The 13,458-nt window shown below is 43.0% G+C and overlaps 1 protein-coding gene across 4 annotated transcripts in view; it reads left to right on the top strand.

Moving 5' to 3' along the window:
* Khdrbs3 (KH RNA binding domain containing, signal transduction associated 3) overlaps window positions 1-13,458 on the top strand; it is a 139,152-nt gene that overhangs the window by 122,444 nt on the left and 3,250 nt on the right. The window contains exons 8-10 of one of the 4 annotated variants that reach the window (XR_005976176.1): window positions 6,682-6,740; window positions 8,445-8,593; window positions 9,964-10,021. Coding sequence is in view for 3 of the 4 variants with exons in the window: in XM_041672478.1 (XP_041528412.1) it covers window positions 6,682-6,740; window positions 8,445-8,536 (151 nt within the window). In the remaining variant the exon portion in view is untranslated. Of the gene's footprint in view, window positions 1-6,681; window positions 6,741-8,444; window positions 9,132-9,963; window positions 10,022-13,458 lie in introns of those variants that run through there. The other 3 variants (XM_041672478.1, XM_041672477.1, XM_041672480.1) reach the window with 3 other exon arrangements.

Raw genomic sequence — 13,458 nt, 5'->3', positions numbered from 1 at the left:
GTGTATGTGTGTGTGTGTGTACAGACAAGTTAGCTGAGAATCTGAAAAACAAGAATTCATGCATTGCCAAAATTTACAAAGCTTTTTCAAAATATCAGACTCAACATACTAAAAATGGCATACTTTGAAAGGACAGTTCTTATAGAATGGATGATTTTGTAATTAATTTCCATGTGAATAAGAAGACATGGGCCATAATGGCCAGATGAGGTCTGAAGTGAGATAGCAATGATAAGATAAAGAAAGCATTGGATAAAAGGTGCAGAGGCCAAGACATGAAGGACCCAGTGTTCTGCTTCAAAAGTACAGGATTACCAGAGTGGGCAAACACATAAGGGAGGTGTAGGGTTGCCTCTTGACGGTATCTAGAATTGCCTGGAACAGGGACCTCTCTGGGCATGCTTGTGGGGTTTATCTTGATTTGTTAAGTGATATGGGAAGATCCATTTTAATTAACTATGGACAGGGGACCCAAGACTATTAAATGCACAAAGGGAGCTGAGTACGCTCTCGCTGTCCCCTGACTGTCCTGACCTTGCTGCCATGATGGACCATACACCCTGAACTATAAGCCACATAAACCCTTTCTCATTTAAATTGCTTTTATATATTGTCAATATATTTCATCATAGAAACACAGGAAAAGAAACCAAGACAGGAGCAAGAAACACAGGAAAAGAAAACAAGACTTCTAAAAACAAAGCAGATAGTTTTCGTTTTCCTCTCACTTTGAAGGACAGCAGCTGCCAGAGAGGCAGGTTTGTAGCAGTCGTGTGCCGAGGGATTCAGAGCGGAGGTGAAGAACGGTTCGCAGTAAGCAGGCTGTGTGGCACTGCTGTCCGAAGGGGGAATTCCAGACCCCATAACTTTGCAGATGTGAGGGATGTCCCGACCGACTTGCCAGCCTTTCTTCTGCTGGTCGTTCTTGCAGTTAGGCTGACCTCAGACAGCTTCACTTTTGGTTAATAAACAGGAATTAATATTAGCTGTTTAATAGGTTTGTGAAACAGCATTTATATGTGGAATGTCTGATATATGATATTAAAATATGATTATAAATTAAGTATATAATTATATATTAGCCACCAGATTCTTCTTTAATAGTAGTGAACTAAGGCATTTTCCTTCAAGAATCCAAGAAATACTTCTTAGTCCGACCCCATTCACCTCTTCCTCTTGTATCCTCTGTTGTCACTCAGCTCCTCGCAGACATCCGTGTTGGCTAATTTTTTCTTCCCACCTCACAAGACAAGGCTGCGTTGGGCGTCCATATGCCAGTGCTGCTGCCAGGCACGTGCCCATCTGCATGGACTTCTCAGGAGTGGATGCAGCACCTTGTTCCCATGTCTGCATTTTCAGCTCAGTGTCTCACACACAGAAAGATCCTGTTGTGTTTGTTGAATACACGATTCTGCTCAGGCTTAGGATCTAATTTTATTTTGTCAGGATCCTTCTGCATTTAAGACGTAACAGACTTTGAACCTTTTCATCTCATTTCTTTAGACCTGGATGAGGAGATGCCTCTTGGTCAGCATTACCTATTAGTGACATCGCATCTCTTCAGACTGCCTGGGTACATAGTTTTTGCAACTGTTATGTTCATTCATTCACTCACTCACTCATTCAGTGTATTAAGCTAAAATCTAGTGAGTTGTACCTTCTGTGGTCTGGACATTATTCTGAAGGCAGCTGAGCCATATCACTGAATAAAACTCACACATCCCTTTTGTGTCGGTCTTGCCTTCTCACTTAACTGAGAAGAAATGGGAAAGAAGTTGTCCCATTTTATATAGTCTCTGCTGTGCTGTGCAGCCGAGTGAGGTGAGGAGCAGAGTTACCATGGCGAGGTGATGGCAGCAGTCTTCTTCAGCCCTTACTATAATGGTCCAGCAGACTTGGTAAAGGTGTGGAGCCACACACGAGAATGCAGACTTTGTTCTCAGCACACTAGATCGATTCGTTCTGTTTAAGAAGTAGTGGTTCTTGAATGGGGCAGGTTGAGAGATGAGTTCAGAAGGCTGATGTGATATGAAGTTTATATGTTAAAAGGCAGTTGGCACATGAATCTGAATCTTAGAAGCACCTTAAAAGATTATATAAATTTGAGAGACTTGGATGTTTAGATTTTATTTAAAGAGATTATATAAAATCACCAAGGGATTTGCTTAAGTAAATAAGAAAAAAGGGGCTGGCATCTGAATTCAAATGTTCTAACCTGACAGTCAACGAGAAGAGGAGAGATTGTCAGGCTAACAGTCAAGGTGATGCCAGTGATGGAAAAGAGCCAGGAGCCCCCTTGCCCTCCAGAGCTACATGCTTGAGGGGACATGCTTGGCGGCATGGGGCATGGGCTTAGAAGACTTTGCTTTGTCCTACCAGAAACTAAGAGAGGGAAGCCACAGAAAGAGGGTTTATAGAAATATTTTGTGTCTCAATGACGTGATCCCCAGACATTCCAATGAGGTGAGTAATTAAGGGACAAGAAGAGGCCAGAGGACGGAGATCTCTGGAACTGAAGGATTGATGACCTGTACACACCCTGAAACCAGCAGGCCTCAGGATTGGGAAACTGCTTGGGGGACAAGCGCAGTGCCGTGGCTGTGCGTGTGTTGGGGGACAGAGTGCTGGTGAGGAGACTGCCTGCTTGTGCTCCCTGCTTAGGGAGAGGACTACGTAGAGTGATGGTTCTCAACTGTGGGTTGTGACCCCCGGGTCACAGATCAGATATTTACATCACAGTGCTTAGCAATAGCAAAATTACAGTTAAAAAGTAAGTAGAGCAATGAAATAATCTTATGAATGGGAGTCACCACAACATGAAGAATTGTATTAAAAGGTCACAGCATAAGGAAGGTTGAGAGCCAGTGTTTTGACAGGTTTTAAGAATGAGTGAGCTCATTCCTAGTAAACTGAAGAAAGGAAGGGAGCATAATAGAACCAAGCTTTTGTGAGCTGGACCATCCGCTTACTCACTCTTCTCCAGGCAGGAATTATGCTGAGCTTTGGGACTTTCTGCGATCACGTCCTTGTGGGCAAGAGTGTAGAGGTCTAGGGAGGTGACCAGGAAAAGCCTGCTCCTAAGCTCTTAGCAGGGGAGGTGGTAACCCAGTCTTTTCTAATGAAGTGTGTACTGTTCAGCTTCTTTGTTGGGGGGTGTTTGTTTCTATTAGTATTTTAAGTTGTGCTCATAAATGGAGTTTACTTAGTGTTTGTTTCTCCTCTGCCATGTCTTGGCTCAGGTTTATCTTGGGAAACAGGTCACATCGTTGGCTAATAGACATTTGAGGTATAAGAATGAAATGTGGCTAAAGCAGTCTAGATGCAGCTGATAGGCGGGAGAATGGGGCGCAGCTGCTCCCGCTCCACAGCTTGATGACAGTCTCGCAATAAATAATCAGAAACTGGGGGAAATGATAGCAAATGTCAATTGAAAGTTTTCACTTGTCAAAAACTAAGATTGTCTTATCGCCTAACCAAGGCTAGGCCAAATTATGCTGCCTTTTATCTTCCTGTTCATTGGAAAATATTTGGGACCCCACTACATGCTGAATTGTGTGAGTGCTCTTCACAGATAAATTTCCAGCCCGAGTGGCTGTTCATTACCAATGATGTCATTTCGTCATTGAGGCAGTTGTTACACTCTTGTGTTTATTAGTCTCAAGGTCTGTGTCATCTTAGCTCCGAAATAATCTGGACTGGTCTGTGCAACTGGTACAGTTCTCAAGAACCATGAAGTTTTAATTGTCTGAGAAACCTTTGTAATGTTACTTCTGACTTTGGAAAAGAAAATCAAGGTTCCTTTAATTTAGTTTTTTGAAAGCATTACTAGTCAGTTTATTTGCAACAAAATTAGAAGGTACTTTGACTTATTTGGAGTCAGATTCTGTGGCTGAGCCTTGGAGAACACTGGAGTGAGGGCAACATCAAGCCAGCCCAACTGAGCTGTCACTTGGGCCCTACACATGGAGTGACTTCACCAAAGACCCTGAAGACAGGAGCAGACACAGGTGTCTTGACTGGTTGGTGTTCAGTATTGCCTCTAAACCTTTGCCTGAGTCTGAGTTTCTGTCATTAAGAGGAGAGACATTGTATTTTAAAACTCTTCCTTATTCTACAGCACAGTGTGTTGCAGAGAGAAGCCTTGTTGGTTTTGTTTCTTGATGTTGGGTTTATTGCCTTCTGATTATGGAAGTCTATCACTTTTTTCCAGCTAGTTCTTCTCTCTGTAAGGGTTCATTGTGCCTAGAGGAGAGTCAGACCACAGGAGAGGAAGAGAGACCAGAAACCAGAGAAGAACAATGTTGTGGGCAGTTACTGTGTCCACATAGCATGGTCCTTGTGTTAGGATTTCTGTTGCTGTGAAGAGACATCCTGACTATGGCAGCTCTTATAAAGGAAACCTTTTAACTGGACTCGCTTACAGTTCAGAGGTAAACATTGTGGCATGCAGGCAGACATAGTACTGGAGAGGGAGCTGAGAGTTCTACATTTTGATCCATAGGCAACAGGAAGTGAACTGTGACGCGGGTCATAGCTTGAGCATAGGAGACTTCAAAGCCCACCCCCAGAGTGACACACTTCCACCAACAAAGCCACACTTACTCCAGCAAGACCACACCTCCTAATAGTGACACTTTCTTTGGGGACCATTTTCTTTCAAACCACCACCGTTTCTGCGAACCATGACTTCTGTGCTGAGTGTGAGGAGTTCCAGGGAAATGTGGTCAGCTAAGGAATGCACAGCGTGTGTCCTGTGCATGGTAGCCGAGCCTTAGGTGGAGGTGCACTGCCCCTCAGCCTCTGTGAGCCTCATTGTCCTAAAACAGTAAAAGCAGATTTTTAGATCAGGTGGGATTGTACCCAAGAGAAACTGCCAGTCTAGGTAGTTAAGCCATCTGGCCAGGTTGTCATAGGTCCACTCTTGACTCTCCTTCCTTCTCAGTTTTGTGGGATTGCCTGCCTCCATTCTGACAGGCATTTTTAAAATTCTGTATCTACCTATGCCCTCCAGCACAGCATGTTCTAGAGCCTCGATTATAGAGGATTCACTTTGGAGCAAGCGTGTTCAGCTGTGTTTAGCTGATTTGTAAGAATGTGGTTAGCCCAGGTTTACAGGGTATATATCCTGTATTGTGCACTTAGAAAAGACTTATCCTGATGGTCATTCTGGCCCATGATGTTATCAGAACTTGGTCATTCTATTTAAAGACTCTTGAAAACACTTGGATTTCTCATCCTCTTCCCTTCTTTTATGCTTTGCTTACTCTGTTCCTTCTCCTCAGCCATCCTTCACCTCCATTTTCCTGGTCCTTCAGAACATTATGCAGCATTGCACCCTCTCTCTGGGGCACAGGAAGTGTGTGTGTGTGTGTGTGTGTGTGTACACCATTGTCCACACCCTGGTCCTTCCATACCTGCTGTGGAAGCCTCTGATACAGGCCAGGATGAAAAGTGATGACGATAGACTAGGATGGAGACAGCCTGACTCTGAATGAGAGAGTTTCTGTGAAGGTAACATGTAGGCTGAAGTTTGAGTAGAAAGCAGCTTGAAGGAGAGACTAAAAGCACCTCCAGCAGAAGGGGCAGTCACATGAAGCCTTGTCCCAGTGGAACAGCACTTTATTGCTGAGGGCCCAGGGGAGCCAGCTGATTTTAGGGTGCCTTTGGATTGTTTGGTCTTAGGTCAATTTTACACAAGAAAGGAAACATGGGGTGAGGGTTAAGGAGTGGGGTGGGGTGTAGCCTATAGTTGGGGTCTGAGTTGTGCTGTTGCCAGTGAGATATTAAGCTGGTTCCCTAGCCGTCCTCCCCTGTAACGTGGTGTGACAGCTCTTCTACCTTAGCCCCAAAGTACATGGCAAAAGACACCATGTTTCTCGAGGTGTGAAATGCACGCTGGCCTCCACTGTGCTTGGAAGCTTCATGTTTGGTTGTTGGACCTTGATATAATAAGGATGCTTGTTTCTTATAAAATTGCTGGGGAAGGAAGCCTAAGGGGGTAAATGGACTCTCTTCCTCGGATATACAGAACACTTGTAGCTTAGTAACCAAACTTCTATTTGTAAAAACAAAACAGAACCACACACAATTCAAATGTGGTATGAAGATGAGGCCTATTTTTATAGTATTTGCTAAGTGGTAGCAACAGCAGGCTCTCCTTGCTTTCTTGGGAATGGTAGATTAGAACCTAGACTTGCCTATCCATTGAAAAGACCCTGTAACTCCAGGCACCCAGGTGTGAGGTTTGCCACTCTGATGGAGCATGGTGATGCTGATGAAGAGCAGACTCTCGCGGGCCTGCTGTTTAGTGGATGAGTAAAGTGCCCACAACTGTCACGGTGCTGAGTTTTGTGACATGTATGAAAGAATCAAAGAAACCACCTCTGTTTTTTGGAAAGAAATAGTGTTCCCTGCTTCCTGCCCATCTCCCACAGCACCTGGTGTGAGCCCACCTGGTGAGGACCCCAGCTTTTCCCCAGATGTGATTTGAATGACAGACTCAGGAGTTAAGAGCCTTTGATAGTCAAAGTCTGTCTTTTCTCAGCATTCTGTCATCTCAGGAGGAATTAATTCCACTTTAGCCATTTCTATTTTTAGTTTATCTAGTTTTGAGTACTGCATTGGATTTAGCCCCACAGCAGAAACATCTTGTGCTAACAGTGTTTTCTTTTGTTCGTGCAGCGGAGCTGATTACTATGATTACGGGCATGGACTCGGTGAGGAGGCTTATGATTCCTATGGTGAGTGAGTGGCCATAATAATCACAGAGAGAGAGGACAAGTGGGCATGAACAAACCTTAAAAGTCCTTATTGGAAGGGAGATCCATACTTGTTTTCATGACGAATTTATTTTGTGTGTGAACCACCCTCTTGATTCATCTGTGTATACCCTGCTATTGTCAGAGGCTCCTTTAATAGTTAAATGCAATACTTAAAGGCAACTGAAGAGTGTGTTACAGTACATGAGTTCAGATCCCAGGCCTAGGTGTTTTGTTTGGGTTGATGGCCAGTGCTGACCTTCTCACTGCTTTAACAGAGTAGGTTGCAAACTGCAGACACCTGAACTATCTCTGTTCCTTGGCAGTAAAGGAAATAAAGAACGCCATTTTCACTGCCCCTGTCATGCTTGTCCTTCTCCCTCTTTACATTTTAATTCTTCTCCCCACCTCAAGACCTGAGAACAATCATCCTAAGAGTCCTTTCATAAAGGTTACAAAAGCTGAGCCATGGAGGAGACACAAGGGTTGTTAGGCTCATTAGGAGGTAGCTTCTCTTAGTTCTGCAGAGACCATTAAGGTGCTGGGGAATCCATGAGCCTCAATAAGCCTGAAGGATTACAGGTTTAATTACCAGAAGTGACGGTAGCGACAAATGATAGTAAGAAGTGCCTTTGCTACAGGGCAGAGAGATCAGGGAACAAGAAACCTCTATAGGTAGCAAATCTCCAAGAATGCCTAGTGTCCTGTTCCAGTGAGTGAGGATCCTGGGAAGTCAGCTCTGCAACATTTCCTGAACTTAGCTGAAAACCCTTTTTCTGGTGTACCTTGAAGGGCATTTTGATGTATCACCGTCCAGGGGCTGGGTTTGTTTTTTTGTTGTTCTCTTTGGTTTAGTCATTTTTTTCTTTCTTTTTTGGGGGGTAGTTATTCATAATAAACATTTAAGAGACATGCATTGACTTGGCAAGTGCTGCCTACTGAAATCCGTGCAAGTTAGCCAAAGGGAATGGCATTGATTGCGTGTTTGTATCAGAAGAGGTCATTTTAAGCATTTTTCTCTCCCATCTTTTTAAATTGGTCTCTGAGGACACATGGCTTTTTGATTGCTTTGTGTTGCAGCAAGGACTTAACTATTTATTTGCTTTCTGAGACCTGGGGATAAATAAAAGTCCTGACACCGGACACTATTGACTTTCAGGGGGTAAAGGTGATTGGATGTCTGAGGTTAGCAAGCGCTGTCCATGTGTGTTCTTCATGACATGGTGTCACTGCGACGTCCCCACCAGTGTGCCTCCTTCAGTCTCTGTGCAGAACCTGTCAAGACAGAGATTTTTCTTTTCTCCATCTGCCTTCCCACTTTGATCTCAGTTCTTCCTTTTTCTTATCCCAAAATATCTGTGTTCTTTTTCATTTTCTTTGCTGTTGGAAGAAATTAGAATAGTCCTTTTCCATTCTCTTAGAGTTTTGTCTAAAGCTGTTGATTGCTCTGTGAGGAAATTCTTGCAGTTAGTGGCTGCTTCCAGCACAAAGGTCACTCTCTTCTCAAGGTGATCGTGTCATTTTGTACTGTGATTATAATATTTTAAAGTAAATCCCCTTGTGCTTCTTTTATTAGTACATCAGAGACACGTATCTCCAGTATGACATTTACCATTGGTTCTGACGGATGGAGCTACTGGGACCCCATGACAATGGCCTAATTGTGATTCATCTTCCTGATTTTAGGGCAAGAAGAATGGACTAACTCAAGACATAAGGCGCCTTCAGCGAGGACGGCAAAGGGCGTCTACAGAGACCAGCCATATGGCAGATACTGATTGTACTGTCTGATGTTGTGAAATAGCCAATCTCCACCGTCCTGTATACTGTTCAAAGTAATTTTTTTCTATGAACAATCCCTTTTTAAATAAATCAAAATGCTTAAAATCTGAATGGATGGAATTTAAAACCACTTTGTTGAAGCATCCACTTGGCAGGGAGAAGAAGGACATGTAAAATTTTGTTATTTGCAGTCTGTATATGAAAACTAGGTCATGAAAAGGAAAAAAATAACTTTGATTAACTAGTGTTAAACAAAAAGATAGGTTTACTAAATATGTTAATCCATTCTTTTAACATAAGCCTCACCTTTCATTTTAAAGGTTTCCATAGAATTTAGTTATTTTATCTTTCAGCCATATGCTAGTTTTTTTTTTCTTGCCAACTTGCGTAAAAAGGGAGCCAATTACAAGTGCAAACAATGTGGTATTCTTTTGTAACTCAAGTCTTGAAATGTTCTGTAGTGTTAAGCAAAGTCTCCTCTTGCTTGATACTAAATAAACTTTTGAAAGAAATTTCGTGTGTGTGAGCTAACGATTTCATGTCTTTCTATTTAAAAAGGCCTTCATAAATAGCTGTAAACAGGGAAAGGGTTCCTCTAGCGATGCTTGTCACACTAAATACTGTACAGCTTATTTTAAAAGTGGTATAAAATTAAATGTGCCATGATATACTCACCATAGGTTCAAATGCGGTCTAAAGAGTCCACACGGTATCGAGCTGCTCGAGTGGCACGTTAAACCCGCGCAGACCCAATCTGGTTTTAAAACTGGTTTTAAAATAACTACTGGATTTTCTGAAAAGGATGTGATCAGTTTTCATCTTGTCGAGCGTTTTTTCACTAGTGCAACTTTGGATTTTTTATGAGACTTTTGGTACCTTAATGAACACCTCGCTCCATGCTGGAAGCATAAGCACAAAGCTTTTAAAGACAGTCTGACTTGACTAATTGAGGTCGCGCTCGCCAAGGCTGAGGATGTGTAACCCTTAAACGGTCTTCATTTTCAAAGGTAAATAAATCAAATAAGATTTTAATCTCACTTAATTTATCTTAATATAACTAATAAAACCAGGGAGGTTACAACTTAGCCAGTTTCATTATCCATTTTAGAAAGGTTTTAAGATCACCTAAATTCTCATTTTAAAAAGTTTAATTTGTTTTAGTAATCTAAAAAGCCTTAGTTTAGCCAGTTTAATTGGGGCCAATTCTTCCCTATTAAACAACTGTAAAACCTCATAACTAGTTGTGTGTAATACATCTTTTGGTTAGTCATTGAGGGCGTTCTTAAAACTGACAAGGGTTTAATAAAGTTATTCGTTAATCATTTGGCTTAAGTTTTAATTGTAGATTATGTAAAATATTTGTCTTTATTTTGGGGGGTTTCCATCTATTTCTTTTGAGTAAATAGATTTCTTCTTTTGTTAGGAAATGTTGACCACCCTGGACTGTCAGAGGAGCTCCCTGTGACTTAGAGCAGACAAAGGTAGGCACCACTTGTCCCAGATGTCAGCCTGTTCTTGCTAATGCGGTGGGGTGGAGCAAGGTGCCCCTCCCACTGCTTCCCAGGTGACCACAGCCAAGGTCCTTCAGGAAGCCTCTGCAGCGTGAGTGGGTCTGGAGCTGGACACTGGAGGCTTGGCTGCGTGTCAGCACCTGGGTTCATCGTTTCCAATGAAAATAGAGCGGTCTCGTCAGTAATAATAATTATCCTCAAGGGTTTCTAAATTTTTACGTTAAAGAGAGCAGTTTGCCAGACTGAATGATTAATGTGAACCCCTGATTTTTATACATATATGTGAATGCAAGAACTTACAGAAATGTACAAGTGGTTTTTCAAAATAATAACCTGGTCTTGTAGAACAGTGTTATGTGCTTCTCACTTTTGAAAATTAGGACTTTTATAAAATAAATATTAAAGCAGGTGTTTTGTAGAATTAATTTCTTTCTCTTTCTCCTTCCTTCCTTCCTTCCTTCCTTCCTTCCTTCCTTCCTTCCTTCCACTCTTAAACCTGGAGATCTGTGAAGCAAATATCTGTAAAAGTAGGAAGGTATCATTAATTAGATCTCGTTTTGTAGATAGCAACCACCACATATGTCCTGGCCCACATGATCTTTCTAAGACTTCTCTTTTGGGGTGGGATATTTGGGGATGTTACTGTCAGTTTTGGTAGTTGGCTTGTTTGTTTGGTTTTGAGATTCGCTGTCACTCTGTGACCCTGGCTGCCCCTAGAACTCACTGCATGTGTGTTCCACCATCCTGGTTGGATCTTCTCAAGTGTTTATATTTGAACACCGCCACTCAGCTGCGCACATCTGGGCAAGCGTCTCTTCCCGACAGTGCCAAGGAGATAAAGCCACACTGTCGTATTTATAGTTCTGTAACTTTCAGTAAGTGATGCTGTAGGCATTGTTTATCCTGACCCTGAAACAGTCACCTGAAGCTCGGTGGTCAGGATTGAATTCACGTATGTAATATAAAGGTGAAACATACAAACTTTTCTTCATAGTCAGAATTAACTGAAACCCTTAAATTGCCCAGAGAAAGAAATCAAATCTCTTCTAATAGAGGAAAATTGTGAAGTTCATTGAGTTTGTCATTTGCTTGATTTTTGCTTGTTTTCCTACAAAAGGGGGGAGAGTGACATATCTTAGTATCAGAGCTTTTAGGTTGTTTTCTTCTAAAATAGTATTTTTTGTTCTTGTTTAGTGATTACTCTATCAAATGATAAATATGGACTTTTCATTTTCATGGTCTACACAGTAAATAGTTTGTTATCATAGAATTCTGTGTGTCAAAACTGTGACACTGGGCTCCAATCAAGATGTTGGCCAGGTTGCGGTCCACTGTACAGGCTCCAGGAATACCAGGCCCTTCTGCCAGCCTCTGAAGAGTACTTACCCTCAGTGGCTCAGACCCCATCCTGAGTCAAGAGTAACTCAGTCCTCACACAGGCTTCTTAAATCAGGACTGTGCATAGACAGAGGGTGGTCTTCTAGTCTAATAGCCAGGAATCATAGAATGGTATTTGTATTTCATTCTTGCATAGTCCGTGGCTCATCGTACTGTGAAAGGGAATGACTCCAAGACTAGGAGCACCCTGGAATGGGAGTGCTCTTACGTGACTGCTGTGACTGCTGCATTGTGACCTGCAGCTTAAAGGGAGCTCCTGGCCACAGAAGCTGTCATCCATCATTGCAGGAACAGGAAGGAGCAGACACAGTCCCTGGGTGAACACACACCCAGGGACCCACCTCCTCTGAACAGGCTCACCTTTTCCATTCCATCACTTCCTCAGTAGTCTGCTCTCAGCTTGAGTCTCTCGGTGGATAAACTCGATTCGTCAGAACCATCCTGAACTATTTGAAGACTTACCTAGGGGCAACAGGCTTTACTCTCCTCCTAGGCAGTTCTCAGTGCAGTCTGGCTGATAGGGTTAAACATTGCAAATTGCAGGACATTTCATTGCCTGGCCACTGTTTCCCCAATCCTGACTTCCTCCTGCAGTGCCCTACATTATGTTGCTCTCTTCTGCTCCTCTGCTCCTGGCCCGTCTCTTCCTGGAGTCCATCTGTTTTCTTACATGATGACATAGAGTTCTGTGCTAGATAGAAATTAGGTAGTGGGAATATAGTAGTTTAAAAGATCCAGGACTCTACATTAAAGTAATTTGAAATCCACCTGTGTTGGTGAATCAGTATTCCCTGCTCTTTTACACACGGCAACCAACCCCACCTTCAGGACTCAGCCATGTCCCCTCTGCTGCTAACTAAACCATCGTCCTCTGCCCTCTGAACTCATCATCTTCTCTGCTTTTGGGTAGGCCATCATCCTCTGAACTCGGCCCATGCCCCCTCTGCTGTGAATTAGACCGTCATCCCCTGCCCTCTGCAGAGCTGGCTTTGTGACTGTTACTTCATTTCAGTCTGGATGTCATCACATACTGGTTAAGCTGTGACAGTTGCCAAGCATGTGCCTTCATTTAAACGGTTTCATTGAATTCTAATTACCATAAGCATTGTCATCTGTGTTTTATAAAGGAAATAACTGAAGCTTCAGGCAATGAGGTCATTATGTCAGCTGCAGGTCCTTGCACCTGGTGAAGCAAGATTCGCATCTGATCTAGACCCTTGGAGTTTCAAAACACTCCTTTTCCAGCCTCCGTGTTACACTGCTGTCATCATGGTGAAGGCGTCTTACAAGGAGGAGCTGTATGCTACCTTAAGTCCCGCTGGGCATCATCCAGACATCGTGATTATCTTATCTCTGCCCAACGTTCATGCTTAAGAAGATAGATTGATTTTTCTTTAGGTCCTAAATATCATGTACTCCAGGTACTCCAAGTCAAATCATATTTAGTATTCACATAGGGTAATAACTTCAGAGCATCTGTTTGACTACAGGCAGAAAAGATACGGTGATGAAGGCAGTTCTTGTCCTTGTGGGCACCACACCCTGCTATGGAAAACAGCTAGCAAAGTACCAACCAGCCTGGCTGCAGGTACATGTAAGGTGCTTTTTACATGCTGGAAGAGGGATGCAAAACCCGGGCAGGGTGGTTAGAGAGAAGAACTTACCAACAGGGGCTTAGGGTCAGATGAAAGACTATGTCGTCACAGGACTGGTGTGGGAGCACTCGTCACCCAATGTGGTACCCTTGGGTGAAATGGCTCAGCTCCGCTCAACTGTAGGGTCCCCACCTGTGAAATGAGCATGGCTGAGATAACTGCCTTCGTGTGGCAGTGCAGATAGTCCAAAGCAAGGTTAAAGGTCCTTGCTCTCACCTGGTGCTGGGTACATTTACATAGAAAAATGTGACCCTGGAAGGAAACGTCAGCTGTGTTAGATGACAAGAGGGAGTGAAAGATGTGATGCCTATGCAGGGTCTCCTTTCACCTTACCGTCTGTGCCTCCGGAGACCA

Source organism: Microtus oregoni, unplaced genomic scaffold, assembly GCF_018167655.1.
Source record: "Microtus oregoni isolate MIOR12 unplaced genomic scaffold, Mior012 000022F_ref0000154, whole genome shotgun sequence".
Taxonomy (NCBI): domain Eukaryota; kingdom Metazoa; phylum Chordata; class Mammalia; order Rodentia; family Cricetidae; genus Microtus; species Microtus oregoni.
Note: the sequence above shows the minus strand (reverse complement) of the source record. Positions and strands in the feature narration are given on the sequence as shown.